Source organism: Chamaea fasciata, unplaced genomic scaffold, assembly GCF_029207755.1.
Source record: "Chamaea fasciata isolate MVZ Bird 193981 ecotype frontalis unplaced genomic scaffold, bChaFas1.0.hap1 SCAF_28, whole genome shotgun sequence".
Classification (NCBI taxonomy): Eukaryota; Metazoa; Chordata; class Aves; order Passeriformes; family Sylviidae; genus Chamaea; species Chamaea fasciata.
In genome coordinates this window covers 1,698,411-1,726,066 of record NW_027094113.1, presented here as the reverse complement: position 1 = coordinate 1,726,066, position 27,656 = coordinate 1,698,411, and the positions used below count along the sequence as shown (strand labels likewise).

The 27,656-nt window shown below is 51.0% G+C and overlaps 1 protein-coding gene across 8 annotated transcripts in view; it reads right to left on the bottom strand.

Moving 5' to 3' along the window:
* Window positions 1-103: 103 nt before the first annotated feature.
* DOT1L (DOT1 like histone lysine methyltransferase) overlaps window positions 104-27,656 on the bottom strand; it is a 75,344-nt gene continuing 47,791 nt past the window's right edge. For 2 of the 8 annotated variants that reach the window (XM_066205675.1, XM_066205676.1), the window contains exons 15-29: window positions 27,424-27,537; window positions 26,034-26,125; window positions 23,159-23,260; window positions 22,459-22,596; window positions 21,400-21,525; window positions 20,041-20,522; window positions 19,683-19,806; window positions 18,805-18,951; window positions 17,443-17,569; window positions 15,506-16,095; window positions 14,662-14,867; window positions 13,232-13,296; window positions 11,402-12,355; window positions 9,650-10,244; window positions 104-7,246 (exon numbers count right to left, since the gene is read on the bottom strand). In XM_066205675.1, the coding sequence (XP_066061772.1) occupies window positions 9,685-10,244; window positions 11,402-12,355; window positions 13,232-13,296; window positions 14,662-14,867; window positions 15,506-16,095; window positions 17,443-17,569; window positions 18,805-18,951; window positions 19,683-19,806; window positions 20,041-20,522; window positions 21,400-21,525; window positions 22,459-22,596; window positions 23,159-23,260; window positions 26,034-26,125; window positions 27,424-27,537 (3,827 nt within the window). In that variant the 3' untranslated portion in view covers window positions 104-7,246; window positions 9,650-9,684. Of the gene's footprint in view, window positions 7,247-9,380; window positions 9,583-9,649; window positions 10,245-11,401; window positions 12,356-13,231; window positions 13,297-14,661; window positions 14,868-15,505; window positions 16,096-17,442; window positions 17,570-18,804; window positions 18,952-19,682; window positions 19,807-20,040; window positions 20,523-21,399; window positions 21,526-22,458; window positions 22,597-23,158; window positions 23,261-26,033; window positions 26,126-27,423; window positions 27,538-27,656 lie in introns of all 8 variants that reach the window. The other 6 variants (XM_066205678.1, XM_066205677.1, XM_066205679.1 and 3 more) reach the window with 6 other exon arrangements.

Genomic DNA, 27,656 nt, shown 5'->3' with positions numbered 1-27,656 from the left:
GATCAGGGCTCTCTGTCTCTCTGTGCCCCCACAAAATCCCCAAATCCCATTCCCCTCCTGATTCCAGCCCGTCCTGAGGCAGTGAAAGTCCACACGAGCTCGGTGTATTAAAATACAGACACTTTAATATAAAGACAAAACTTCAAAGCATCGTTTCAATTACAAATCGAGGGAGACACAAGAAATTAAGTGGAGGGAGGGGAGCAAAAACTAACTCTTACATTGTGGAGAATTAGAAAGGCCGGGTGGAAATATATATATTATACATACATATATACACACCAGAATTCACACTACTGCTAGGCAGGAATGAAAGGAATGACAGGACAACTTACCAGTATTAAAAAAAAAAAAAATTTAAAAAAAAAAAAAAAAGAGAAAACAAAAAAAATAACAGCAAAAAAAAAAAAAAGAGATAAATTAGGGGAAGTTTGAATTTTAAATAATTCAGTTTAATAGGCTAAACTATATAAACTAATTCCTATTCACTAGGAAACATCCCATATCACTGTCCTAAGAAAATGGGTTTTTCTAAAAATCCATTGAAAAATGGATTTTTATTAGTAGTTAAAAGTTTACTAATCAATTCCTGAGCAACAGCAACCTCATCATCTACTGCTTTCCCCATCCAAGTCCCACTCAGCGAGGGCAGGCTCTCACTCCTAAAAGGTTTAAATAGAACAGAGACCTAAAAAGTTGGGTTTTAATTGGAAATGGATCACTTCAAAGATTAATAGGTTAAAAAAGCCAAGCAGGATGGATCAACCCATTCCACCTTTTCCTCAACAACTCCAGAGACAAAACCTTTTAAAAAATTATTTGACTGCACCAGAAAAAGCAACCAGATGTACCTCAAGAAAACCAAAGGATCACAAACCTGAGAACTTCAGGGTTAGCATCGTCAAACTTTGAATTTTCAGATGTGATTTTGTTTTTACACCATAAAGAACTCAAGGAGCCTCTTCAGGAAGAAAGTCCCAAACAGCAGAAGTACTGGAGAATTATTTCCCAATTTTTTTTGTCGCAGGTTGAAACCCTGAAGTTCCCAATAACAGCATCTTTCAATGCAATATTCAGTCTAAATAGATATTTATATATTTATAATGTATAAGGATAAATAAAATATGGCACAACAACATTTTGAAACTGGAACTCCAGCTTTTAGTGAAAACCTGATCCGCAAATGAAGCGGAAAATGGAAATGGAGAAAAAAAAAAAAAAAATTAAAAACCCCTTTAAAACCAGTAAGACTTCAAATATTCATACACTGACTGCACATCTGTGCTCCTATAATTCCAATTCCTGTGATTTTTCCTCAGTGCTGCAAAGATAGTTCACAAAAACACTGCGTAATTTCTGCTCCCCAAAAAGGATCCTGGGTTCAGAGCCCTGTCCAAGGCCCTCCCCTGCTCCCAGTCCTCAATCCCCTCTGTGCTTTTGGCTCAGGCAGAACAACAAGGAAAGCAAAATTTTCCACAGCAGCCACCCCTGGGAGCTGGGATAACTCCAGGGTGGAGTTACCCGGGACAAAACACAGGGAGAACGCTCAGGTTCCCAAATTCCAGCACCGAAAGCAAACGGGTGACACGGGACGTGAGCGAGCAAAGGCAGCTGGGCACCAGCACCAGGAGAAACCCCGGCTCCCCGGGGACACTGACCCCAGGGCTCGGGGCTGCTCCAGAGCCGGCTGACGAGGGAAGGAATGGCCCTGGGAAGGCTGAGCAGGGAGAGGAATCACCATCAGCAGCCTGAGAACAGCTCCCAGCGCTGGGAGGATCCTCTGCCCGCAATCAGCAGGAGCTGGAGTGGGGCAGGGGAGCTGGAGCATCCCGAGGGCACAAATCCCACAGATCCCACAGATCCCACGGGTCCCAAGTGCCAAGATGGGCCCTGAGGAGCTGGAAGCACTGGCTGTCCCCTCCCTGAGCCAGGGCTGGGTGTCCCCAGCGGCTCTGCACTGCTGAGACTGTCCCTGCCACCACTCCCTCGGCCTCTCCTCTGCCTGGACTCTCTTCCAAGTGGAAAACTAACGGGTTGGGGTAGCAGATGCTCCTTCCTGAACACACGATCCCAGCAAGAACCAAGCCCCAGGCCGCCTGTCCGTGGCCACAAGAAAAGATCTTCCCCTGCAAAGGGCAGCCCAGCAGTACAGGAAGACCCGGGCTCTTCCAAGGGATGAGATGGAATCAAGGGGCAGAGGCAGTGAATTCTCTGTGGTGGGGAGCACTGAGCTGCCAACTGTTGTACCCCACAGCACCGGGGTGAAGGTGCCGGAGCAGCAGGTGAGGCAGGTCTGCCTCTCAGCCTCCACCTCCCAGATGTGTCCGTACAGGGAATCAGGACAGCTCGGAAAGCACCTCTAAAGGTCATTTAGCCTCAGCCCAAAGAAGGCTGAAGAAGTGACCCCGGCACATGACACAGAAGGAAACCTGTCCCCAGCGGGGTGAGGGCAGGGACACAGCCCCAAGCAGCCCTGGAGCAATGGAGATGTTCCCAGGTGGGATGGAAGAGCTGATCAGGCTGGAAACCTCTCCACTCCCAGGCTGTAATTGCTCAAGAGACTTCCTCGAGGATTAAGTTTGACTAAAGAAAGAAGAAAGTGACTCAGCGCTTGAACTGAGTGTGACCCGGAGCTGGGTGAGTTTCACGCTGAGTGTCAAGTCCTGGGGATTTGCAACCTCTGGATGCAAAAAGAGATGAGTAAATCCATTCATGACCAAGTGATGTCACCTTCCTGCCTGCAGGACTTGAGGGACTGTGGGTGTGATCCCACACTCAGACCCTCCAAGCTCCGTTTGATCCCGCCAGCGAGTCCCGGCACGGGGAATCCCACCTCCCATGCCAGGCTGAGCCCAGAGCCAAACCCCGGCCAAGAACAGGGGCACCACAAAGCCTGCCCTGGAAGATAAAGTGCAGGAGGGAAGGAAAAGAGATGGAAGCACAAGAATTTCTGATCTGTCTGGTCGAGAAGACACAAATTCCCGCTGATGAGAAGGAGCTGGGGATGATGCTCGGTCCCGGAATGGCAGGGACAGTGAGGATGTGCTGTATTCCCTGCTGCTTGCCTAAAAAGCTGCTTCTCCTCCTCTCTCACAGCACCCACACCTGAACTGAGGTGATGTTCCCTGGTTGTCCAGACTGATCCACACCTTCCCGCAGGGAACAGCCTCGTTTGTACCGGGAGAGGGGATGGGGGACACCTCCACATCCCCGGGATCCCTGCACCAGCTCGGATCCAGCCTCCACTCCCTCAGCAATCCAACTGCTAGGTGTCCCCACACCCCTGGCTGATGGAAGAGGAATGGCTGCTGAGTGACTCATCTGCAGCAAATCCCAAATTTAGGTCCAGTGCCTTTGGAACCCTCCCAGCACCGTGGGTCCCAGGGGACTGGGCCTGGCGAGCCAGAGGTGGCAAATCCCCAAAAAACGAAGAGCCCACGCAAGTCTTGTTCCTCAAGGCTGACATTTAGCAGCAGACAGGTTTTCCTCAGCACAGCACTCAGGAAGTTCCATTTTTTTGGCAGCAGACTTGCTCCAAGATGTGTTTTTGCTTCCTGGCGAGTCCTTCACAGGCAGCAGGGGCGTGGAGGAGGGGGAATTGTGTGACAACAACTGGACCCAGCACCAGCAGGAGAAATTCTCTTTTCTGGAACTGTTTGGCTTTGATTGCTCCAGGGTATCTTCAGTTATTGCAAACAGGTTTCAGCTTCTGGCTCAGTGTCCCGGCAGCGGGGTCACAGCTGTGGCCACATGGATCAGATCCCACCAGCTCCAAGGTCTGCCTTCAGCCAGGTGAAAGCTCTTCCCACTGGCCAGGAGCTGGACTCAGTGAGCCTCCAGGTCCCTTCCAACTCAGGATGTTCTGTGATTCCACGATTTTGAGCTTGCTCCACATCACGGCAAAGCAATAAAAGGTCAGGGAGAGGGAAGACAAAACCAGGAATCTCTTGGCAAAAAACATCTCCCAGCTCAGCCAGTGCTGAGACCCCAGTCCCAAACTGCCTCCTTGGTTTCCCACCTCAGTGCTGAGCAGGCCCCTCCGGAAGAACAACTTGGGAATCACTACCAGGAGCAGTTCCAGCGCAGGGCTGGGGCGGGGGGAAGACACGGGCAAGGCCGGAGCAGCTCCAGATTCCTCCAGTATGGAATGGCAGGGTGGGACAGCAGGCACTGGGATGCCAGCAGGCACCGGGGCGCAGGCAGACTGGATCTCTGCCCAGGAATCCCAAAGATTCATTCCAGGGTCTGGTTCCCTTGAGCCTTCCTGGAGGACGCCTGGAGAGCCCCAGACTCACGAATCCTGGGCCCTTGGCAGGGGCTCAGTGACAGCCCAGAGCTGAGCTCCAGGGGTTGCGCTGCCCATTCCCAAGGCTGCTCCTGAGCCTTGGACACGGGCTGGCCACCAAAGCAGTGGCCAAAGGTGACACTGAGGGACAGATGGGCTTTGCTTTTCCACAACACCCACCAAAGAGCAGGTGACAAACTCCTCACCCAAGGCCTTTGCTCCAAAGGGTCCTGGAATCATACAATTGTTCAGGTTGGAACAGATCTTTGAGTCCAACTGTGAGGAGGCAGTGCCCGGGCCACCCTGACCTCTCTGACAGCTCAGTGTGGCTCCCCAGAATTCCTGAACTGCTGGATGCAGAGCACCCCATTCCTCCAGCACTCCTGGGATGCAGAGGGTTCCATGGAATCTGTGGGTTGGCTCCTTCTCCAGCACAAATCCCGTGAGTGCCTTGGGCACCAACCAAACCAGAACAAGGGATGGCAGCAGAGTTTTCTTGCTGGATCTCCGTGGTTGGAGGTGAAGGGAGGCACGAGAGCTCCAAGGGGCACCATGTCCTGGTCTCTCTGCAGGAAAGGATCTGATAAAATCAGGGGGATGAAAAGCTTCTACTTCTATTTCCTCCTCCTCTCTCTCTTACCAGAGATATGAACGATGGGGGAGAGGTAATTAGGAAATTAATTAAGGCTGCTGCCCCTCCAGCAATCACTCATTTACAGTCTCCAGAGGCCCCAGCACTCTGCTGTGTGCTGGGGAAGAAGCTGGAGCTGCCCAACTCCCAGCTGCAAAACATCTGGGTTACATTGTGCTCCTGGATTCCAGGACATACACTGTGTTTGGCTCCTACGAGAAGCTACTGGATGTTCCTCAGCTCTCACCCTTCCCAGCTTTCCTGCCCTTTTCCAGGTTTTCCTCACGCTGCCAGTCCCTCAGCAGGACACACCCTGTCCCGCACGCAAAGCAGAAGACATTCCAAAAGGCCCCCGAGTCCCAGGGCTTCCAGTCCCTTCCCAGCGGATAAGGAGGCAAAGCTGACCCCAGAGCCTGCACACAGAGGCTCCCATGGAAGACACACTCAGGAACCAACAAAACAACGGCACTTGGTCCTAAATCTCTCCTGAGACTGCCCAGGATGAGGCACAGAGAGCCGAACCCTGCAGAGGGTGGGAGCTGCTACAGCCCCTCACCCCCTCTCCAAACACTTCCAACCCTGCTGGATCCGGGCAGCAGGAGGGCACAGGAGGGCACAGGAGGGCACAGGAGGGCACAGGTGGGGACAGGAGGGCACAGGAGGGCACAGGGACCTCACTGGCTCCAAACCCAGAGGCAGGAGCCGAGCAGCTGTTTGTGACCCCAGGATGCTCCATGGAGCTCCTGCCAGTGCCTGATTGCTGCACTGGGAGACTCACCAGGGAGCATCAGGAGGGATTTAAAGACATAGCGTTGCCCCTCTGAGCACCAGGGCCAGCAGGGAGGTGTTTTCAAAGCCTGAATGTGATTTTTTTTCCAGTGATTTTGCTGTTGCAATCCCCTTTCTACTGTAGTTTCCTTTACTGGTGCTTGGCCCGGCCTGAACTCAGACTTGCCTGATTTCTACTTAAATGGATCCTCCTTCTCCTCCTCATTTTGTACACTTTAATAAATAGGTTTTTACAGGTTCATTGTGCATTGTACAACCTAAAAACAAAGGGAATAAACCATAGGAAAGTTGGAAGATTTCATCACAGCTCTATAAAATCGGCCCTTCCTGCACACACGACACCGAGTCACGACACAAGTCCCTGCCCCAGGGGAGGCAGTGGCGGCACAGGCAGCCAGGTCAGGGTGTTTTTGTGAACTACCATTCAAGAACCTATTCAAAAGCAAAGGAACACGAAAGCAAAATGCACCTTTGTCAATTCATGTACACGGCCGAGCCGGGTTGGAGTCAAGTATCAAAACCCTACCAGGGAAACACGTCGTGCTTGGAACAAATAAAACAACGAGCTGAGCAAACTCTGCACCCTGCAGCAGGACAGAAGCACAATGTTGACTCTTCCCAAGGCTGGGGAAAGGGCTGCACCAGCACCAGACGGCACACAGCATGTTCCTACGCCAAGGCCAGCCCCAAGAAGCGAGTTACCAGACCAGCTACCAAAATTCACAGTGACCCCAGTGCCACCAGCAACTGCAAATGGCCCGGGGAAGTAGTTTGGATGGGGCAGGACTTGGATTTCTCCTGTTCCAACTGTGCCTGCGTGGGCTGTGCCTGCCCAGACTGCTCCAGAGGGGAGCACAGAGCCCTCGTTAGTCACAAACTCAATTAAAACCCACCCAGTTAAAAAGCGCCTGGCTCAGTCTGAACCAAACCCCGAGGGAGGAGAATTCCTTCCCCCGCCAGCCCCGGCTGCCAACCAAGCAGATTTTGGGATATGAACAGAGTCAGGGGAATAAATAATCTGCAGACCTTTAAGACGTGGGTTTGGCATTGGTCAACCCCCCAAAATCAGCACCAAGGATTCAAACCAGAGGCACAGTTCTGACGGACAAAATAGCACCGAGGAGGCTCTTTTACATCTCTGCTGGTGTGCCAGTCCTTTAGTATTCTGAGAATTTAATAATAATAACTTGTATTTATGAGTCTAGGTGGAATAAAATAAGTCAAAATTGTTTTCACTTTAAAAAAAAGATAAATACTTTATCTAAACTATCAACAATACAAACTGGAGCTTTAAGCATTTCTTTTGCCTTTTTTTTTTTTTTTGCCTTTTTTCCTTTTTTTTTTTTTTTTTTTAACTCAGATTCACAGTAAATGTTTGCTCTGTCGTTTAGGTCTTTTTTATGGTTTTTATTTTGTCCAGTAGTAAGAGAGTAGAAACCCCTGCACAGGCCAGGTGAGCACCTTTCAGTGGAAGCCGAGTGAAGTTGGTCCACGTTGTCCTTGCATAGGTCACATTGGGTTGAGGTAGAAATCCTAGTTACCTGCACAACAGGAGGAGAGGAAGAGACTCATCTAAATAAAAGGCAAAAATCTGCTGTGTTGTTAGATGTGTCAATCATTCCTACATTGCTCCAAGACCTCCTCAGCCTCCTCAGATGAAGCAAATCTTGACCCAATCCCAACGAGAGGAAAGGATGGATGTTCCAAGGGACATGTGGCCCCTCCAAATGCTGCAGTTTTTCAAGCTGTGACTGTGTTGAACTCTCTCCTATGAGACTGACATCAAGTGAGGGGAAAAGAGTAAAAAAAAAAGGTATTTCCCCCCTCAGTACTTCACTGTTTCATAGTACAAATTAATCTGCTTTGAGTTTTGTTATTATTCTGGGGGAGGGGCATTATGAATCTTAGAAAGGTTTGGGCTGGAAGGGACCTCAAAGCTCATCCAGTGCCACCCCTGCCATGGGCAGGGACACCTCCCACTGTCCCAGAGTGCTCCAAACCCCAGTGTCCAGCCTGGCCTGGGACACTGCCAGGGATCCAGGGGCAGCCACAGCTGCTCTGGGAAATCCATTCCAGGGCCTGCCCACCCTCACAGCCAACAATTCCTGCCCAATCTCCCATCCATCCCTGCCCTCTGGCAGTGGAAGCCATTCCCTGTGTCCTGTCCCTCCATCCCTTGTCCCCAGTCCCTCTCCAGCTCTCCTGGAGCCCCTTCAGGCCCTGCCAGGGGCTCTGAGCTCTCCCTGGAGCCTTCTCCTCTCCAGGTGAACAGCCCCAGCTGTCCCAGCCTGGCTCCACAGAAGAGAAGCAAAGCAGGTTATTTCAGTCCCCAGTTCAAGAACACATCTGTTCTCACTGAAATCAAGGACACTGCTCAAATACCTGACCTGGCTTCAAACCACAGGGCTTGGGATCACAACCACCTCTGGCACCATCAGCTCTGCTCCTGTGCTCCACAACCCAGCTGCTCTTCTGCCAAAGTCCCTTTTTGTGCTTTGCCTCTATTTTCAGTGCGTTTCAGTGACAGGGACTGTCACACCTGATGGATCCTAATCCAGCATGGCCTCAGCTCCAGATAATTCCAGCAGAGACTCTCACACTGCCCTCACACACAGACCCCAGACTGACCCTCCTCACCATCCCCATCCTCTCTCTGTTTGGGGTTTTCCAAGCCCACCTCTCTGCGGGCACACAAAGCCCTTGCTCAGCCTGCGGGGAAGGGCCTGGCAATACTTACGTGCCTCCCAAAAGCCTAACCAGGGGTTTGTGGTGTCTGAGGAGGAATTTGATCAGGAAGACACTACACACAATGCACAGAGGCTCTCTCAGGTATGTTGTAATCGAGTTTTATAAGCAGCAAAGTGCGTTCAACCACGTTTGTAGCTTTGGTACCGGTAGACAGCAACAACATCACAGACCTACAAGGAAAGCACGGAGCCAGCTCTGGGGCTGGACACGCTGGATGCACTTGGCAAGCACGAGTTGGTACAGCAGGATTGCCACAGAGTGTTTGTATGAATCACAGTACCCAGCTCTGTGGTGGTACAGTTTATTCTGGAGTAGCTCTAGAGACAGTTCAATAAATACCTGCTTCGGGAGAAATGCACACAGCCTCCAGAACCCTCCTCTCCTACGGCCTTTGTGGACAGTGGAGCTCGCTTCCCCCTGCACATTCCCTGTGCTCCCAGGGCTTGTGAGCAAAAATGAAACATCTGCTGAGTGTGTTCCTGCTGGCCCTGGCAGCAAGTCCAGCACAGGGAAGTGACAGGGGGATTCACAGCCCTTCTCTGCTACCTGCGGTTGTGTTTCCAGTGGTGCAGGGGACACTGACTGCACTGCAGGCCCAGGGAATTGGCTCTCCAAGCAAAGCTGAAGCTTATAACCTAGAGATTTTTAACTTAATGACTATTTAGAGCAGCTGTTGTTGACTGGCAGGTTTTACTGACCACCACGTTGTCACACAGAGTCACAAAGAGGAACCTTTGGGCACCTCAGTGGTTTGGGATAAACAGGCTGTGCAGGAGGGGAGGGGGATCAGATGGCAACATCCACTTCCAACAACTGTACAAAACCACGTTAAAATAGACATTTCCTCCTGTTACTATGCCCAGAAAGAATATTCTTTCTATGAAGACATCTCAGCCTGAACATAACCCTGAGCCAGAGCAGAGTTACCCCTGCGAGCACTCCTTGTCGAGAAATCCTGACTCCCAGAACAGAGGGCACCAACATTTTCCATCCTCTGCCACCAGGTGATTTGCTCCCCACAGTTTAGAGATTTCTCTTCCCATTTTAGAGGTTTCTCTCCCCCACTCTAGGGGTCGTTCTCCCCGTTTCAGAGGTTTCCGTTTCCCGGAGCCCCGGCCCCGACCTCTCTCTGCAAAGGAAGAAGCGTCAGTGAGCATCTCGCACGCAAACTCCTCTGGTTTTGTGTCTGGCCTTACCTTACAAAACAAGAACTGTTAGCTAAGCAAGCTCTTTATCGTGGCTTAACCCCCGAAAGGTGCGAAGCATAAGGAGGCTGCATGCCAAGGGTCACCCACATAGCGGCCGTGCCAGCGGCGTTGGGCTGCGGGAGCACGCGGGGCAGGGGCGGGTGATGGACTGTAAAGGAGGGCCGGGAGGGTTTGTGCTGGAGAGAAGCCAGTTTAATAGACAAAGAAGAGTTAGACGGGACAGGAGCAGAGGAGGAGGGCAGGAACGTCTCGCCGGGGGGGATGGAGGGCAGGTTCTGCAGGAGAGCAGGCTCGGAGTTAGAAGCGAGTAGAGGAGGAGGGGGAGGCAAGGACACGTTAGGAGGGGGCGGAGGGGGATGGAAGACAGATTGCACTGGCGCTCTGTTGAGGTGCTGAGCAGGTCTAGTCTCACTAGATGTTACTAAATTAGAGGAAGAGGGTGGGAAGGATGAGGATGAGGTGCTGGCAACAGCCTGCAGAGGGTTTAAGCTTAGCACGGTGCTGCTAGAGACAGCACTGCTGCTGAAACTGGCTCCAAATTGATGAGGAGAGGAGGCAGAAGGCACCGCATGGTTAAAAATACCTGCAAACAGGAGAGAAAAACTCAGCTTCAACAGATGGGCTTTGTACAGTCTCAAGTGACAAGAGAAACAAAACAAAAAAGAAAAAAAAATTTAAAAAAAAAGAGAAAACAAACAAACAGAAGCAAAATTATAATAGTTACAGCCCCATACAAAAATATGCAGCGTGAGAAGGCAGCAAGCAATGAAGAGATAATGGTGCAGGCCAGGAGGTACAAAAGGTTCCACTTACCTTTCCTACTGCCAACCTCTAAATGCCACGAGGAAAAATGGTCAGACCCAAGAACTGCCAGCTCTATACCACACGGGCAGAGTTTTGATGAGATTAGAAGTGGTCTTTAGAGTTGGTTCTCTGAAGACTCAAAGTGCTGCTCTTCCCTCCCCACCCTCCTGCTCCCCCACTTACAGGGCAGCAGAGGGGAGTTGTAATTCCAGCAAATCTACGTGCTGAGAGATGTGAGAGTTAGGATTTCCCGACATGGTGCCTGAATGATTATGGGCAGGTAAGAAAAACTGCCCTGGACACTTAGAAATGGCAGGTTCAGCCTATCTTCTAGTCCTGCCAGCTTGTCCCTGGTGTGGGCCACAGAAGCCAAGCCTGTGCAGAATCCCAGAAGTGCAAGGTGCATATGGCATTGCCCTTCCTGGCCAAGAAATGCTCTTCGTGTCCATTCAAGGGCCAGAACTCTACAGAACTCCCAACACCAGCTCCTCTGATGTTCTGCTCCTCCTGGATCACGCTAAATCCGTTCAAGGCCTAATCTCAACCTTTACTCAAGTTGACAAGTTAGAAATCCTTAACATGGTACCAGGACAAGTCAAATCTGTTACCTGCAGGCAGACCTAAGTTGGTTCCAACACAGCAACATCTGAACAAGCAAACATTATCAATCACAAAGTCTGGGTGTATTGTTTCATTAAGGTGGTACAACAAGCTCATCTAGCAGACAAAGATCATGAGATTTCACTGTGGGGAACTGAAATCATCCTAGCAATTCCAAGAGAGAGAGAGAGAGAGAAAGAGAGAGAGAGAGGAGACTGGTTATGTGGGACAGATCTGCTTCGCATCCTGTAGAAATGAAAGGGTTTCACCCCTGGAGAGGCAGCGTCAGACTTTCCTTTAGGCCCTGTCTTATACCAGAGAAAGAGTTCTGCCTACCTCCAACTGTTCCACCTGTAACCCCAGGAGAGAAGTTCCCCATAGTGTGAGAATTAGTCAGTCTGGTTGCAGCTGATGACACGTGGACCAGACTGGCAGCAGCTGGCATTGAATTAAATAAGGACTGCAAGACTGAGGAATTTGTCACCGAGTTGAGGTTTGCTTGCAAGGCCATGGGGCCGAGGGGGAACTGCGATCCAGTGGTCAGAGTGTTGAGGAAGGGATGGTGCGTCGGGACAGACGGCGCTGGGTTCCCTGCTGAGGAAACAGCAGTAGAAAGGCTTTTACCATTCAGAAGGCCACCAGACGAGACAGCAGCAGAAATGAAAAGGTTGTGGCCATTTTTAAACTCCACGTCTCGGTCCCTTCCCTTGCCAACCTTTCCGTTGTGCTGCACAGAGTTTTTCTCCGCAGACCCCCCCGCTCGGCCGCTCAGCTCGCCGAGCTCTTTGCCCTTCACCCCCGGCCGGCTCAGCTCTTCTCCCTTGGTGCCCAGACCTTCCAGCTGCCTCTTGTTCAGGAAAAGGTTCGTGTCTGACACCCCCAGGTCCTTGCCTCGCTGCGAGGGGAAGCCCAGGGAGCAGTTGGGAGCCGTCCCGTCCGGAGCTTTGTGTGGGAGAGCGGCGCTGTCGACGAAGCCGTGCAGGCCCAGCTCGGAGGACAGGCCCCCGTTGTAGGTGAAGCCGTTGGGGGGGTTTGTGCCAGGGCTCAGCCCATCCGAGGCCAGGCCCTTCCTGGGGTGTCCCGGGACCTTGGTGTCCATGGCCAGCCCGTCCTCGGAGGGCGGCCTGAAGGCAAACAGGGAGTTCTGGCTCAGAGCTGACACCGCCTGCAAGGGGCTGTCTGTGGTTTTGGTCAGGTTGATGTCAGATATCGGTGAAAAAGTCGATTTCCATTTGCTGCTGTTCATGTTCTCGTTGCTTTGTGCTTGTTTCCTCCCCGATAAGCTGCCACCTGGATGGGGGGGGAAGGTTTATGAATGTCAAGAAGCAGCACTGAATGAATTGTCCCTTGAGAACGGGGTTTTATAGAATCACTGAGTCCTTAAGGCTGGAAAAGACCTTTAAGATCATCAAGTCCAATCATCAACCAACACCATCACCAGGGTTATCACTAAACCACATCCTCAAGAGCCACATCCATTGGTTTTTTTGAATACTTTCAGGGATAGGGACTGCACCACTGCCCTGGGAGGCCCCTTCCAACGCCTCACAATACTTTTAGTGAAGAAATTCTCACAATATCCAATCTAAACCTCCCCTGGCACAGCTTGAGGCCATTTCTTCCTATCCCGTCCCTTCTTTCCTGGAAGCAGAGCCTGATCCCCCCTGGCTGCCCCCTCCTGTCAGGGAGTTGTAGAGAGTGAGGACCCCCTGAGCCTCCTCTTCTCCAGGCTGAGCCCCCCCAGCTCCCTCAGCTGCTCCAGACCCTTCTCTGGGAAGCATTCACATTTTTCATCCTTCAACACCCACCTTTTATCAGTCTGTAATTCTATTTCTGAACCGAATGCAGAAATATTTGTGAAGTCACTGAATACTCTGGCAAAGTCTGAGAACACTGATCTGCTTTTCCCCCCCTATCTTGGTACTACACATCCCTCCTCAAACCCCGAGACAGTGAAAATACTGGTCAGATCTTTGGTGACCTGTGACTACAGAAAAAAGGCACCCAAAATCTGTAATTAGCAGCCACCTGGCTAATGATGATTAGGAACCACACATTGTGCAGCAGCAGAGAGAAACCTGCCACTGACTGACAGCTTTTCCAAGGCCCAGCCATTCCCACAAACAATTCCCATTCCCACAAACAATTCCCATTCCTCACACGTACCGTTTTCAACAGTCTTCTGTGGAGATTTGCTTTCCAATGATATTGTTGCAATTTTCCTCTCAATTCTAGTGGGAAAATAGAAAGGTTATAGCACCTATAGCAAACCTTCTGTTGTACATTTACCCTCTCAATCAATACTCCTCATGATCAGTCAGGTCTTATCAGATGAGAGAGTATAAAAACCAACCCAGTCCCACAGTTTTGTGTCACTAAAGGGATTTATAAGCACCAAAAAAACCCACCACAAAGTTTAGACAGGAGCTATTGCAGAATTACTGCACTAGGATTAGTGCATGCTCAGAGAACTTGGTTGTTCTTTTTCTTTCAGAACAAGAAGTAGAACCACATTTCTATTGGTATTTCTCAGAGAACCATAGGATGGTTTGGGTTGGAGGGACCTTAAAGCTCATCCCATTCCACCCCTGCCACGGGCACGGACAACTTCCACCACCCCAGGCTGCTCCAAGCCCCATCCAGCCTGGCCTGGGACACTGCCAGGGATCCAGGGGCAGCCACAGCTGCTCTGGGCACCCTGTGCCAGGGCCTCAGCATCTTCACAAGGGAAAATTTCTTCCCAATATCCCACCTAACTCTGCTCTTGGACAGTTTTCCAGCATCTTAAACAAGAAAAATATTGCACTCCATAGGCAGGCAAAGGGTGGCAAATAATCCATTTCCAGAGTAACACATCAATAGTTTGGGGCAGGAACTGAAGAATTTTAAAGAAAGTTTCAAACTGGGAGTGAGCAGGATCCTTAGAGATCACACACAACCTCAGAGCTCCTACAAAGCAACACAGTAAGAAAATTACAGAATCCCAGAATATCCTGAGTGGGAAGGGACCCACAGGAATCATCAGTCCTGCCCCTGGCCCTGCACAGACACCCCCACAATCCCACCCTGGGCATCCCTGAGAGCGTTGTCCAAACGCTCCTGGAGCTCTGGCAGCCTCGGGGCTGGGACCATTCCCTGGGGAGCCTGGGCAGTGCCCCAGCAGCCTCGGGGGGAAGAACCTTTCCCTGAGCTCCATCCCAAGGCCTGACACAGCTCCAGCCCTTCCTGGGCTCCTGTCCCTGTCCCAGAGCAGAGCTCAGCCCCTGCCCCTCTGCCTCCCCTCGGGAGGAGCTGCAGCCCCCGAGGAGCTTCCCCTCATCCTCCTCCATTTCTGTCATTTCTCCACCAGTTTTCTCCAGGGCCAGACCCTGCCAGCCTTGCAAACACAGCAGCAGCAGCAGCAGCAGCAGGTTCCCACATTTTACTGCCTGAACACATTCCCTGTTCACAGCTTCAGCCACACAAGAGGTTTGGGATAATGGGATGGGCCTTCGAGCAAAGGGAACAAAGAGGCTTAAACACAACCCCCTCCTGCTGAGAGCAGTGTTATCAGCCCTGAGAGAAACCTCATCCTGAAACTGTGCCTGTGCATTCACCTGCTGCTATTGTGCTCATCCTCAGAGCCCTGCTCGTCATCCGATGTCAGGGGGGAGTAATGGACACCGTTGCTCTGAACGAGGGGCTTCTCCTTTTTCAGCACTGGGGGCTGGTCATTGTCCTGGTAAGGAACAGGAGAGTTCTTCAGGGAGTTTTCAGGAGAGGAAATGGCTGTTATTTCTAAGGGCTGGTTAATGTTATTGACCTGGGTGAGAAGGAAAGAAAGCAGTTACGGATGAGAGTATCCCTGGGAAGGCATCTTGTTAAGGATTTTCATGTAGGTTTAACTTGCTCTGGGACATCCAGCAGCTGCTTGTTTAGCGCTGCTGCAGCCACCTTCCACCTCCTGCATTAGAACCTGGGGTGAAAGCTTAAGTGTAACTTGGAAAAACAGCTAATTTTCATTCTTTGATTTTATGTCTGAAATCGAAAATGACAACCTGGGATAAACCTTTTCTTATCAAACTACACTGCAGGATCACATGCACACAACTCTCTAGCTGGCTTCATTAGCAAGAATGCCATATGCTTCTGGCACTCCTCTGCTGTTTAGTCAATCTTAGCTTAAACTATTTTCAAAATATTGAATCTACAGCCTCAAAAATCAACTTCACTGCAGAAACAAGCTCTTTGTCATGAGGGAAGAGATTATTTTGGATTTTTAATGCTCTGACAGCAAAGAGCTCTTTGAAGACGTTCCGCTTATACACAAACTGTTCACCAACTCAGCGAGAGGCAGAACTGCTGCGAGGAGCCCTCGCGGCAATTCCAGCTCCAGCCTGGGAGTTTACCCCTAATTCCAAGAGCATTCCCGAAGCACAGCTCCTCCCGTGGAGCCCTTACCATGGAGTTGATGTTGAGGGGTGACCCCGAGGGCTGTGTAAAGAGCCCGGCCACCGAGGGCAGGGGTTTGCGTTTCGGGGAGACGGCGGCGCTCCCGCCGGGATTGCCGGCGCACGATCTCTTCCGCCGGCCGCGCTTCTTCCCGTCCTGCGCGTGGGCCTGGCCGCCGGCGGGCGCAGGGCTGTGCTTGCTGGAAGGGGATTGTTTTACATGTCCTGTATTAGGAGAGATTGTAAAGATGATTCTCCTCTTGGCCTCGTTCTCAGGATCTGAAAACGCTGCATCAGACTGCAGGTCCCCCTTTGTTCCTTCGGCAAAGATCTTCTGAGCCTCTGCACTCTGCAGTCCCCCTGCCAGGCTCTGGGCCGGGCCACTTAAGCGGGGGCTCGAGTGCTGCTGAGCAGGGGAGTTCTGCCCAGAGTTCCTCATCATTAGCAAAGGATGTTGTGGAGTGGAACTCCGAGACCCTACAGAGTTAAAGAGACTCCCAGAGTCGTCCAGAGCTGCCTGATCAACACTATGGTTAAGATGGGCTGGGCTGTTTGTAAGATTTCCATTGACTGCCACGGAGCCAGAAGAGTAAGAAAAACCTGTTGAGAGGGAAAGTATAGATCATTGCTGGGGCTGAGCGAGAGAGAGGTCACCGAGAACAGGGCTGGGAGGGCTGGAGGGATTCCAGCTCTGCCTGGAGAGCAGCCAGTGGCCCTGGACTACACGGGAAACACGCGGCTGCTTTTCCACGGGGCAGTGAGAACGTGGCTCTGGGTGCTGAGGTGCCAGCTGGGGCTTAGGGGCTTCCACTGCTCTCTTGCCAGGCCAGGAAAATTCACTGGTATATGGAGGTATCCCATAGAACACGTGCTCCTCCCAGTCTGACATGGAATTCAAGTTTAAGCTTTGAACTATCACCCCTTTTGAAATCAGGGCTCTCCTACTCTCAACTCCTTCCTTTCATCAAGGAAATGGATGGCCTGACTCAGTCCTTCCCTTCCCAAAAAAAAAGGAAGGACTTTGCCATCCACACAGCCCACCTCCTCCAAATTCAACAAAAAGTTGTGACTTAGGAAGTGACAGGGGACCTTCAAAGGCACAGTGGCAGAAAAATGCCTCAAGGGAGGGAATTCAGAGTTTGTCACGGGGTATCATCAATGGGTTTTGGGCTCTAGGATGGCCTGGGCTCTCTAAACGAAATGGGCAGAAGGGAACAATATGGTAATGGTTTACAGCAAGGTTTTTTTAAATATGTCATTTGCTTTATAGAAAAATGCAGCCAAGAATTTTTGCAGAACAGATACTGAAACAACCCAAGCCCTTCAGGGTGGTAAACACTGAGAACAAAAGCACTCTCTGGTGAGAGATCAGCTGTAGAACCTAGCTTTCCTGGCCCACAGAATTCCCAGAGTAGATAAAGACCACGATTTCCACGGATGAGTGAGTTCAGAAGCAATGCCTGCACCTAAAGGGATCCCCATCCTCTCCCATTTGAGCTTTTCCCACCCAGGTTCTTGTGCCTTTACAGCTGCTTGTGAGGCACCTCCGTAACCTGCCCCAAAAAAATTCATTCTGCTATTTAAAGACTGCAAAATAAAACTTTTAGAGCCAGAACACCAGCTCAGGACCCAGCTGTGCAACACTCAGCAGGTTTGCCACACTGCAAATCTGTGGGAACCTCTGGATCCCCACAGAATTTACAGAAGCAGCTGTTTATTTACAGCTAAAGGCACATCAACCCAACCCTTGGACAGCAGACGCAATCTGCCAGGTGCACCCAAGCTGGAGGCACATCAGAGCATCATCCATGAGTTTCTGGTCTCACCCACAGTTATCCAGCACTTCGGGGCTTGCAGGACCTGGCAAGAAGTGCTTGGAAAACTCGGCCACGTGTGTTTGGGAGCTGCCCCAGCACAGGAGCAGCTGTGCACAGGGGAGGCTGTTACCTGAGGTAGCCAAAGCCAGAGGCTTGTTTCCAGCAGCATTGCTTATGCCATTATGAGAACTAGCACCAATCTGCTTTTCAAGTGTCGACGAGTCTCTGCTCTGGTGAACTGGGCTGGGTGTGCTTCTCTGGGGAGAGAAACAGGCATTTCAGGAAACAGCATCAGAAATCTACAGCTTAAACCAAATTCACATGCATTAGTACATCTGCCCTGGGAAGTGGCTCTACTCCCTGTGTGCCCCAGACTCAGCTTGTTTTGAGAAAAGCATGCATCAGCACGTTATGGGCCAAAAATGTAGTGGGTAATTACACTTCAGTAGTATCTCACACACAGCAGACACCGTGCAGAGAGGGAGGCTCATCATCACAGGATATTCAGCCTCAGGACAGCTCTGCCAGGAGCAGGAATGGCTCAGCCCATTGCTGCAGCAGGGAGGAGACTGATGGTTGTATCATGTCCCCAGGGCTGTGCTCACCAAGCTGCCCAAAACAGCCCCAAGGGGAACATGAAGTGCATCAGGCTGTGTTCTCTGGGACATTCTCTGAGGATGTTCTCCCAAACATGGAGAGCACCCGTGAAATGGCAGCCTGAACAAACAGGGAGCTGCCACCCAGGGCTGGGCGGACTCTGGCTCTGCTAAAGCCAGAAGTCTTCAGCTGGAAAAATGCAATGGATTCAACACTGTGAACCAACTCCAGCTTTCCCAACATGGGACTGAAAGACAAGCCAGGGATGGAGTCTAACTCGCAGGTCTCAGGAGAAGCAGCAAACGCTTCTCAGTTCTCTGCTGCAGCACTTCTGTGACAAACTGGTGTGAGAAACTGGACCAGGCCTTTTGGAACTCCTCCTCCACTCAAAGAGGCAAGGACTTGTCCCATCTCAAAAAGAGATGGCCCAGAAGCTCTCTGCTGCAGAGCAGTCACTGACATGTGAGGTACCACAGCCCCAAGGGCTGTTCAAGCTCACCCAGCACACGTGTGAGGAGAACAGGCAGCTTGGAGGTGACTGAGACAGAAGGATTCTCTCCCAGGTTCCTGCAGAATGCAGGGCTAAAAACAAATTGGCCCATGCAATTCTCTGCCTCCACTGCCACAAACTCTCAGGCTTTTCACCCAGACACACACTCCAGCCTAGGATCTCCTGAGGTATTTATTTTACTCTCCTTCCTGGCTGAACCCCCCTCCACCCCCACAGAGAAAGGAGAGGAAAAATCTACAGGATCCAAAGAGCCAAGAGCAGCCTCCCTCGAGGAGCAGACCTCCAGGATCAGCAGCCCCTGGAGGATCCTGGGGCACAGCACCCCATTCCTGCCCACTGGGATTTTGGTTTAGGGATGGAAAGTGTTGACAATCCCTTACTCACCACCTTCTCAACACGGCTAGGTAGGACTACGCTGGCCAGAGGGATACTAACAGGGAGTTTATTGGGCTGCACTGTGCTCAGAGGAATACTGATAGGGAGGCTGGTGATAGTTTCTCCATTACTCACAGAGGTTCTCTCTCTCAAAACCTGTAAAATCAAAAGAGAAAGCAAAGTCCTTACACAGGATATTGGAAAGGTTTTTTAAGGTAATAATAACCTGCTCGTTTCTATGTGTGCGTCATTCCCCCACCCCTTTTTTTTTAAGGAATTACAGGACTGGGAGCAGTGACTGTACATCAGACAGGGCAGGCATGGAGCAGCTTGGTTACCAGCACCAGGCTCCTGGGACAGCAGCATCCCACAGCACAGAAATGTGTAAATTAAAGCCACTGCTGGCCCCAAGCATCAGGAAAAGGAAGCCTCAGGCAAGCTCATTTCCCTGTGTTTTGGTTAGAGCTCTGTGAAAAGCACTCAGATGTCAGATTTTGTATCTTGAGGCCCTCTGTAGCAGCCAGATGCATTTCCATGGCAACCTGCTACTGCAGGGCACCTGCTGCTCCGTGAGCCCCAGTATGCTCCATGGCTGCACCAATCACATGGACCAGAATTTTTACTCTTGATTTCTATAACTATGAAAGAGCCTCCTTTCCCAGTCGAAGCAGACCAGAACAAACAGCAGTCCCACTGCATTACTGGTGCTCAGAGAGCAGTATCTTTCCCTCTGACCAGCTCTGATTTATTGCATCACGCCCACTGTATTTTGTGTCCTTTCCCATGCCAAGCTGGCCACGGAAGGCAGCACTCCTGCGCTCCCCAGTCTGGCCAGCCTGCCTTTTGTTGCCTCAGGGGCAGCACCTGAGCAGCAGCAGATCCTTTACCTTCTCTCCTGCACTGGGTAAGGCCGCAGGGGAGGAGGGCCGAGTTTCCTGAGGACTCAGCTTTATGCCATTTGCAATTCCAGGGCTTGGATATGTAAGGCCATTCTCTTTGACATGCTCAGCTCTGGAAGAGAGATGTACAGTTGTCAGGACACCAAAGCCAGTGACAAGGAATTCCTGTACCACACTCAAGGCACTGCCCCACCTTATTTACCCCGTTAGCTCTCACCGCTCATTTTTGTGAAACAAAACTTTTTTTAGAAACAGATAAACCTACACTTTGAAAAATATCTTTCCGCAATCTAAATTACCAGTGCTATTTCCACCAAGCACTGCCCTCCTTCCCCATCCCTCTCACCTCTGTATCTCATTAGCCGTTGCTTTTCCATTGACTCCGTGGTCCTGATTCAAGTGTCTCCGCAGGGCGATTTTAGCAGGGGAAAACCTGGTGTAATCGGGGAGGGACAGGCTGGTCACCTTGTCTGCCTTCTGCCTGCTGCTGTGGTTGGGGGTGCAGGGCACAATGTCTTGGTCCAGGTGGGAGTTGGGGTACTGGGGGGTGTTCTGCTTGGACGAGGGCCGGCTGAAGGCGTGCTGGAGCTCGTAGGGGGTGGCGTGGCCGTTCATGGACAGCTCGGGGCTCATGCCGTTGATGTGGGGCAGGGGGAACTTGGAGCACTCCAGCTCCAGCTGGAACCTGCCGTGCTCAGCCTCGGGGTCACGGCTCAGGTGGCTTTTGCTGTGCAGCTGCACTGACAGGGGCTCCTCCGAGGGCGTGTAGGACTTGAGCTGCAGCAGCTCCTGCTGCCGCTGACTCTTCTCAAGTTCCACGATGCTGATCTTTAAAGGAAGAGGAAAACAAAAATGAAAGACTGCATTTAACAATTTCATCACGTTATGGAGTTTTGCTTCCAAGTTCTTCAAAGTAAAAGTGTCCCTGCTGCTGGGAACGATGCGGAAGGAGGGACCCAAAGTTTGAGAAAATAATTCTGCTCCGAGCTTAAGACCAAAAGGCCCAGGTGAGGGGAATGGCTCAGAGACCCTGAGAAAGAGCTTTTCAGATCTTAAAACCAAGAGAGAGTGTGGAGTAACTCAGTACTGCACAGTCACTCCATGCCAAGGCTGGAATAGTCTGGAGCCAATCTCACAGGGAAAGAAAATCTCTTCACAAAAAGGAGTTTTATTCCTTGTCACTACAAGAAATGTCACTCTGGGGGAAACAATTCCCACCCTCTCCCTGGCAGTGTCTAAGGCCAGGCTGGACAGAGCTTGGAGAATCTGGGACAGTGGAAGGTGTCCCTGCCCATGGCAGGGGTGGAATGAGATCAGCTTTAAGAACTCTTCACACCCAAACCTTTCTGAGATTCTGTGATTCCTGAGCTGGGACATCAGAGCACATACAAAAAATCATCAGCTTGTGGTTTTTAATTATATGTAATGATAACCATGATTATGGTTATTATTATTAATGATTCCTCCCACAGCATCACCAAGGAATCAGGTCATAGTCTTCTACTGCCCTTACAAGTCATCCACGTCCTTATTTACTAAAATCCTCTAATAGAAAGCTCAGTCTCCGGGGGAATAAAAAAAGAACAAACGAAAAAGCAGATCCTAGTTCATTCTTTGCCACCATATTTAGTGTAACACCCATAACTGGCCCATTTCCCAAAGCTACCCCAAACTGGTGACTCTGCATTTGTTTCTTGCTCTCTACCTGCAGTTCCAAACAGTGCTTTTGCTTCTCAGAAATCTGATTCTTCAAGGCCTGCTTCTCTTTCAGCAAGTTCTCCAGTGACAGCGTTGACCAATCCAGCTTCAGTTCTTCACACCGAGCCTTCAGCTGCAGGGACACACAGGGACAGGGACAAAGAGGTCAAAACACAGCTCTCACCTCTGCACAGCACCTGGGGCTCCAGCTGAGAGCTGGAACTTTGCACCGAATCTGCAAGAGCCCCTTGGCCCATTGAAAAGTCCTCCCAGCATGGTGCTGGGGAGCGTGGCAGGAGGTGGACTGGCTCTTTCTAAAAGAGTGTTATCATCCACCCTCACTGCTTCCACATCCAGATATTCCCCTCATCTACCTCCTGAGGGGGCTCAGCCTGGAGAAGAGGAGGCTCAGGGGGGACCTTGTGGCTCTGCACAACTCCCTGACAGGAGGGGACAGCCGGGGGGGTCGGGCTCTGCTCCCAGGGAACAGGGACAGGAGGAGAGGGAACGGCCTCAGGCTGGGCCAGGGCAGGTTTAGATTGCAGATGGGCAAAATTTCTTCACTAAAGGGTTGTCAGGCATTGGCACAGGCTGCCAGGGCAGTGGTGGAGTCCCCACCCCTGGAAGTGCTCAAACAACAAGTGGCTGTGACACTTGAGGACGTGGTGTTTTGGTGACCACGGTGCTGGTTGAAGGTTGGACTCAGTGATCTGACAGGACTTTTCCCACATTAACAGTCCCACGATTCTCTAAGTGTGAGTTACCAAGATGAGCTCCACAGGAGTTATGGCCAGAGCAGGCCCTGCACAAACTCCCTGCCCAGCCAGATCCAGACCCAGTGACATCCAGAGCTCTTTGGGGACATTTGGGGACACAGCTGAGGCCAGAGCCAACTGCCACCTCAGGCTTTGCTATGGGGTAAATCAAAGGTTAAAAAAAGGACTCCCTGCAGGGTTCTCCCCATCATCCCTCTGTTTCAAAGCACCCTGAGCAGCTGGATGAAGTTTCACCCCCCAGCTCGTGCCCTGTCCTCAGCCAAAGGGCAGCACCCAGGGGCTGGACCCACCAGCTGCAAGCTCTGGTTCCTGAGTTCACTGTTGTCCTTCTCCAGCTGTTTTGTCTGTTCTTTCAGCTGCTGGTTGTGAGCAGAGATTTCCTTCTGAGCCTGGATCAGGTCGTTGTACGTCAGAGCTTTAACTCCCAGCTAAAAGGTGAAGGGTGAGATCAGTCAGGAAGGTCCAACACGCTCATTCCCAGGGATTGTCCCATTCCCAGGTGACGCTGAGGACACCTGTAGAACTCTGCAGCTCTCAGGGCCTCCCCCAGCATTCTCCAAGGCACTCTGTGGCTGCTGGGGGATCACAAGGAAGGACACAAGGACCTTGGAGCTGCTGTCCCACCCCTTTAACTGTAAACCTGGCATTTAGGCTTTGCCAGCCAACAGAACTGTCTGTGGAGAGCCCCCACATTTCCTCCTGTGCTCCTGAGCTTGGTTGGCAGCACAGAGTTTGTTTGAGCAGCAGAGGATGAATCCTTCACCAAACACCACCTGGCTGTGGCTTGGCCCCTTCCTCGGGCTCTGGGCACACAACAATTCCAACAACAAACACAAAGCATAACCAGGGAGTGGCACAGGTTGCACCTTTCTGAGCCTGACCTGCTGCAAAGCAGAGGCTGAAGACCTGAGACTGCTCTGGTCTTACTTGGCTCGACCAGAAGTGTTTGCATGCAGCTGACTCAGCACCATCCCCCCAGCACAGAGGTACCTCATCGAGCTTCTGCTGAAACAGGCGTTTGATTTCCTCTTTCTGGGCCTGGCAGTGGGTGAACAACTGCTGGGCTGTCCCCAGCAGCTGGGCATTCTTCTCCTGGAGGAGGGAACAGTGACAAAACACACTTTTAGCACCAGCTGCAGCACAGGCCATCTCGAGGAGACGTTTGTGGAGTGAACCTGGATGCAGGAGAGTTCATCCAACCCTGCCCCAGACACCTGAGAGCCTGGATTTCTTGGGGTGTGATACTGGTGGAGTTAAGTCAGCTGAAAAGAGCTTTTGAGTAGGTTTTTTTCCTCCTGTATGGTAAAATACAGCCAAGGCAGTCTTAAAAACCCTTTTTTATCCTCCTAGTGCATTGTGAAGCAGCAGCAATAATAATCACATCCCACAGAGCAGAAATAGAACTGGAAAATATTATCTGCATAAAATCTGCTCCCAAACTGGGAACTAGCTCTAAATCCCCAGAGCCCCAGTTCAGAGTTTCCCTGTCCAACACTCATGGAAGGGATTCAGTAAATGAAAATACACTGAGGTGGGGAGGCAGGAAAAAAAAAATTCTAAATAAGCCAAACCAGTTTTCCTGCTTGTGCCACCATTATTTCAACAGGTCACCTCAGTCACTCAGAGCACATTCCCTGCCCAGAACATTCCTTAACCAGGTCCCTGCTCCCTCCATCCGTGGCCATGCACAGCAAAGGGCAGGACAGGACTGGCTGAAGAGCCTCGTTTACCCAGCCCCAAATGCAGGATTAGTGCAGCAAGGACAGGGAGCTTTGGGATTATCCTGTTCTCCAGCCCGTGCTGCTGAGGCCAAGCAGGGATTGCACAGACTGAGCCACTGCTCAAGGAAAAGTGGGGAACAAGGGCAAAAAGCAGCTTGTTCCTTTCCAGCCTTAATAATTCCATGACTCCATGACTGATCTTCCAAGCAGGGAGGCAGCAGTGCTGGAAATTCCCCACGTGCAGGAACACACAGAGCTGGCTTGGGAAAACAGTCCCTGCAATGCTAAAGGGGCTGCTCTGGGAGATGCTGAAAAATCAGTTTTGTTTTCAACATGAGGCATTTCATTCAGCCTTCCCAGGCACTGCAGGGGCTGACAGCTCCATCTAAGGGCACTCTGGGAAGCAGCAGCTGATTTCAAAATCATTATCACAGAGAGATTTTTATTGTACTTGAAAACCTTGCTGTAAGAGGGAGTTAGTGAACAGACCATACCCAGCCCCTCACCCAGCCAAGTTCTGCCTCTGTGAGGTTTAATTTGCCATGTAACTCTCCATAAAAAAAATATTTTCATACTGAATTCCTCATTTAACATTTGAAAGTGTGGAGCAGCTGTTGGACACCACCACCAAGTGATGATTTTTCCACACTCCTGTTTCATTCTCTGTGCAGGGCACAACCCTTGCACACCATCACTTCATTTGTGCAGGAGACAAGATCACTTCATGCTGACTTTCCTTACAAGTGCAGAACAAGCAGAAAAATCTGCTGCTGAAGGAAAAAGATGAAAGTTGTAAGTGCTGATTGACTGTGAAAGCAAATGGAAATAACCACAGAAAAAGAGGTTTCCATGAACACCAGTCCAGCATCAACCACTTCTCGGTAAGGAACGGGGTGGCACAAGCTAATCTCTCTCCTCTGGAGAGCTCCCAATATGGGAACCCCGATAAAAAAAGCACAGTGGCTCTTTTCTGACACTCTCACAAAGACTACAGAATGAAAGCAAGCTTCCACAGGGAATGCCAAAAGCTGGACCTGGACAGAATCTCAGACTGGTTTGGGTTGGAAGGACATTAAAGTTCATCCAGTGCCACTCCTGCCATGGCAGGGACACCTTCCACTGTCCCAGGCTGCTCCAAACCCATCCAGCCTGGCCTTGGACACTGCCAGGGATCCAGGGGCAGCCACAGCTGCTCTGGGCACCCTGTGCCAGGGCCTCCCCACCCTCACAGCCAACAATTCCTGCCCAATCTCCCATCCATCCCTGCCCTCTGGCAGTGGGAAGCCATTTCCTGTGTCCTGTCCCTCCATCTCATGTCCCAAGTCCCTCTCCAGCTCTCCTGGAGCCTCTTTGGGCCTGGAAGGTTTTAACTGGAAGTTCAAGTTCACTGCTGAGCATTATGGGGAAAGGCTCCTGCACAGGAGCAGCAGGAACAGACTCTCAGCAGGGCTAACTGATCTAGCAATGGAATCATTCATAGCTGAGACAAAGCAAGACAAGAAGGTGTTCAGGCAGGAGATCTCCTCCCTCTGCTGGTGGCTCCAGGGCAGAGAAACATCCCACTGCACAGCTCCAGGGCTCTCCTTGCCTTTCCACGTTTTCCAGCCCATGATTTGGGACATTTACACTCTGCTCATCAGTGCAACCCAACACATTCTGATTATCAATACCAAGGATGCTGTGCTAAATCCCCATAACCACTGATGACAGTTTGGGTTTCTCAATCCTTGTGAACTATGGTTCATAGAATTCTGGAATTGGTTTGGGTTGGGAGGGACCCTGGATCCCTGGAAGTCTCCAAGGTCAGGTTTGATGGGGCTAAGAGCAGCCTGGGACAGTGGAAGGTGTCCCTGCCCTGGTAGGGGTGGCACTGGATGGGCTGTGAGGTCTCTTCCAAGCCAAACCATCCTGGGATTCTGTGATTCTAAGTCAGCATTGTCAGAGGCAACAGGGGAGGTGCAGCTCTCTCATTGTGCAGATTTAAGCGCACAAAAAATGAGTTTGCAACAAAATCCCCTGGCAGTATTCAGCCTAAGCAGGACTGGTGTAAACGCACACAATTCCCATCTGCAGCACTCCTCCCACATCCAGGGAACTTCAGAGTCTGGTAATTTTGTTTAGAAATGTTAAAAAGTGAGACTCACCTTTTCCTGCTCCAGCAATTGTTGCAGACTTGCTTTGTACTGAGGAGTTTTCATGTATGCCATGAACTGCATGTACTGGATCTTAAATGAGTCTGCAAAACAAATCAGACGAGGGATTTCAGCAGGGGGCAAATGGCAGGCCCCTGTTTACCCCTATTTCCTCCCTGGCCACCTCTCCTCACTTGTCACCTCTCCCTTGCTTTTGATTTGGACTCTAAGTCAGACTAAGCCATTTAGGATGGATTTAAGAACACTCTGAGAAGCTCTCTCCTGGTACTAAAGGAGCTCTTGGATCCATCAGGCACAGTGGAAGCCATGACAACACATCCAAAGAGGCAGAGGAAGGTGCTGGGGGGGGCTGAGGGTGTGTTTGCATGAGAAAAGAGGAGCTGAGTGGTTTTAGTGCTCTGTAAGCAGAAAAATTAAAATAAATGAGCTGCAGGAGCCCCAACCAGCCCTGAGCTCAGAGCACTCAGCCAGGGCCTGTTCCTCCTCCTTCCTCCACGCACATGAGGAACTTTACACCCAGTTTACTCTCCCCTCCAGGGAGCACTTGGCTTCTCATTAAACCTTTATCTCCAGCGATGACCCCTGCTCCTCCCCAGCCTTTCCATCATCAAAGCAACCCCAGGATGAAGCCCAGTCTGTTGCACAAAACAGGCACTATGTGGTGAGCAGAAACCTGCAGGAGGCTCAGCCCAGACAAGGGTCATTGCCCCATCCCCCCTGCCTCAAAACATCCCTCAAAATAACTCTTTTTGCCACAAAATATCCCTTTAAATTGTTATTTTTCTCTCTCCTCCGCAAGGAATGGGCCACAACTGACACAAGAGCAGGAGAGCAGAAGTTAAGGACGTCACTGATGGTCCCCACACAGACAGGACCATTCTGGCAGACTCCCAGAGCATCCTGGACTGCCTCGTGCCCAATGCCAAAAGCCAGAAACAGCTGGGAGGGGATAGGCAGCAGAAGATTAAAAAAAACCAAGCCTCCAGATTTCCCTTTAAATCACTTCTTGCACATGAAGTGCATTTTCCAAGCACACCTTTGTGACCTCAGACTCTCAGACAGGACCTCACTTAGGGGCTCTGAGCTCAGCAGAGGAAATGGAGTGGTGTTCCCCAGGATTAAGAGAATGGTTTCATTTCAAACAAAGCTATCTCTGACTATTCCTGCCAAATCCAGGCTTGCTGCCCGTTGTGCCAAAGGAGAGCTGAAACAACTTCAGAGAACAAATGCAGAGTGAAACACCAGCTTCAGCAGGAGGGGGAACCTTACTGGTGATGCCAGAGGATGTGGGGACGGCAGGGGAAGGTGGGGAGGAGATAATTCCCCTCCTGCCCCATGCAAAACCCCACAGGGGAGGTGGGCAGGCCAAGGACAGCCTTACCTAGCAGCTTCTGTAGTGCAGGGGGGGTGGGTGTCACCAGGAGCTGGTTGGACGAATGCCGTTGCACTTTAGGAGGTAGTTGGTAATATGGGCTGTGAGGTGACTTGTAGGCATCTGGAGAGACACAAACACAACCTCAGGTCAGCACTCAGTGTTTGGGACAAGGACAGGAGCTTTACCACTGAAAACACGGCATTTGGAACGAGATCCAGCAGCTTAGTTCATCAACACAC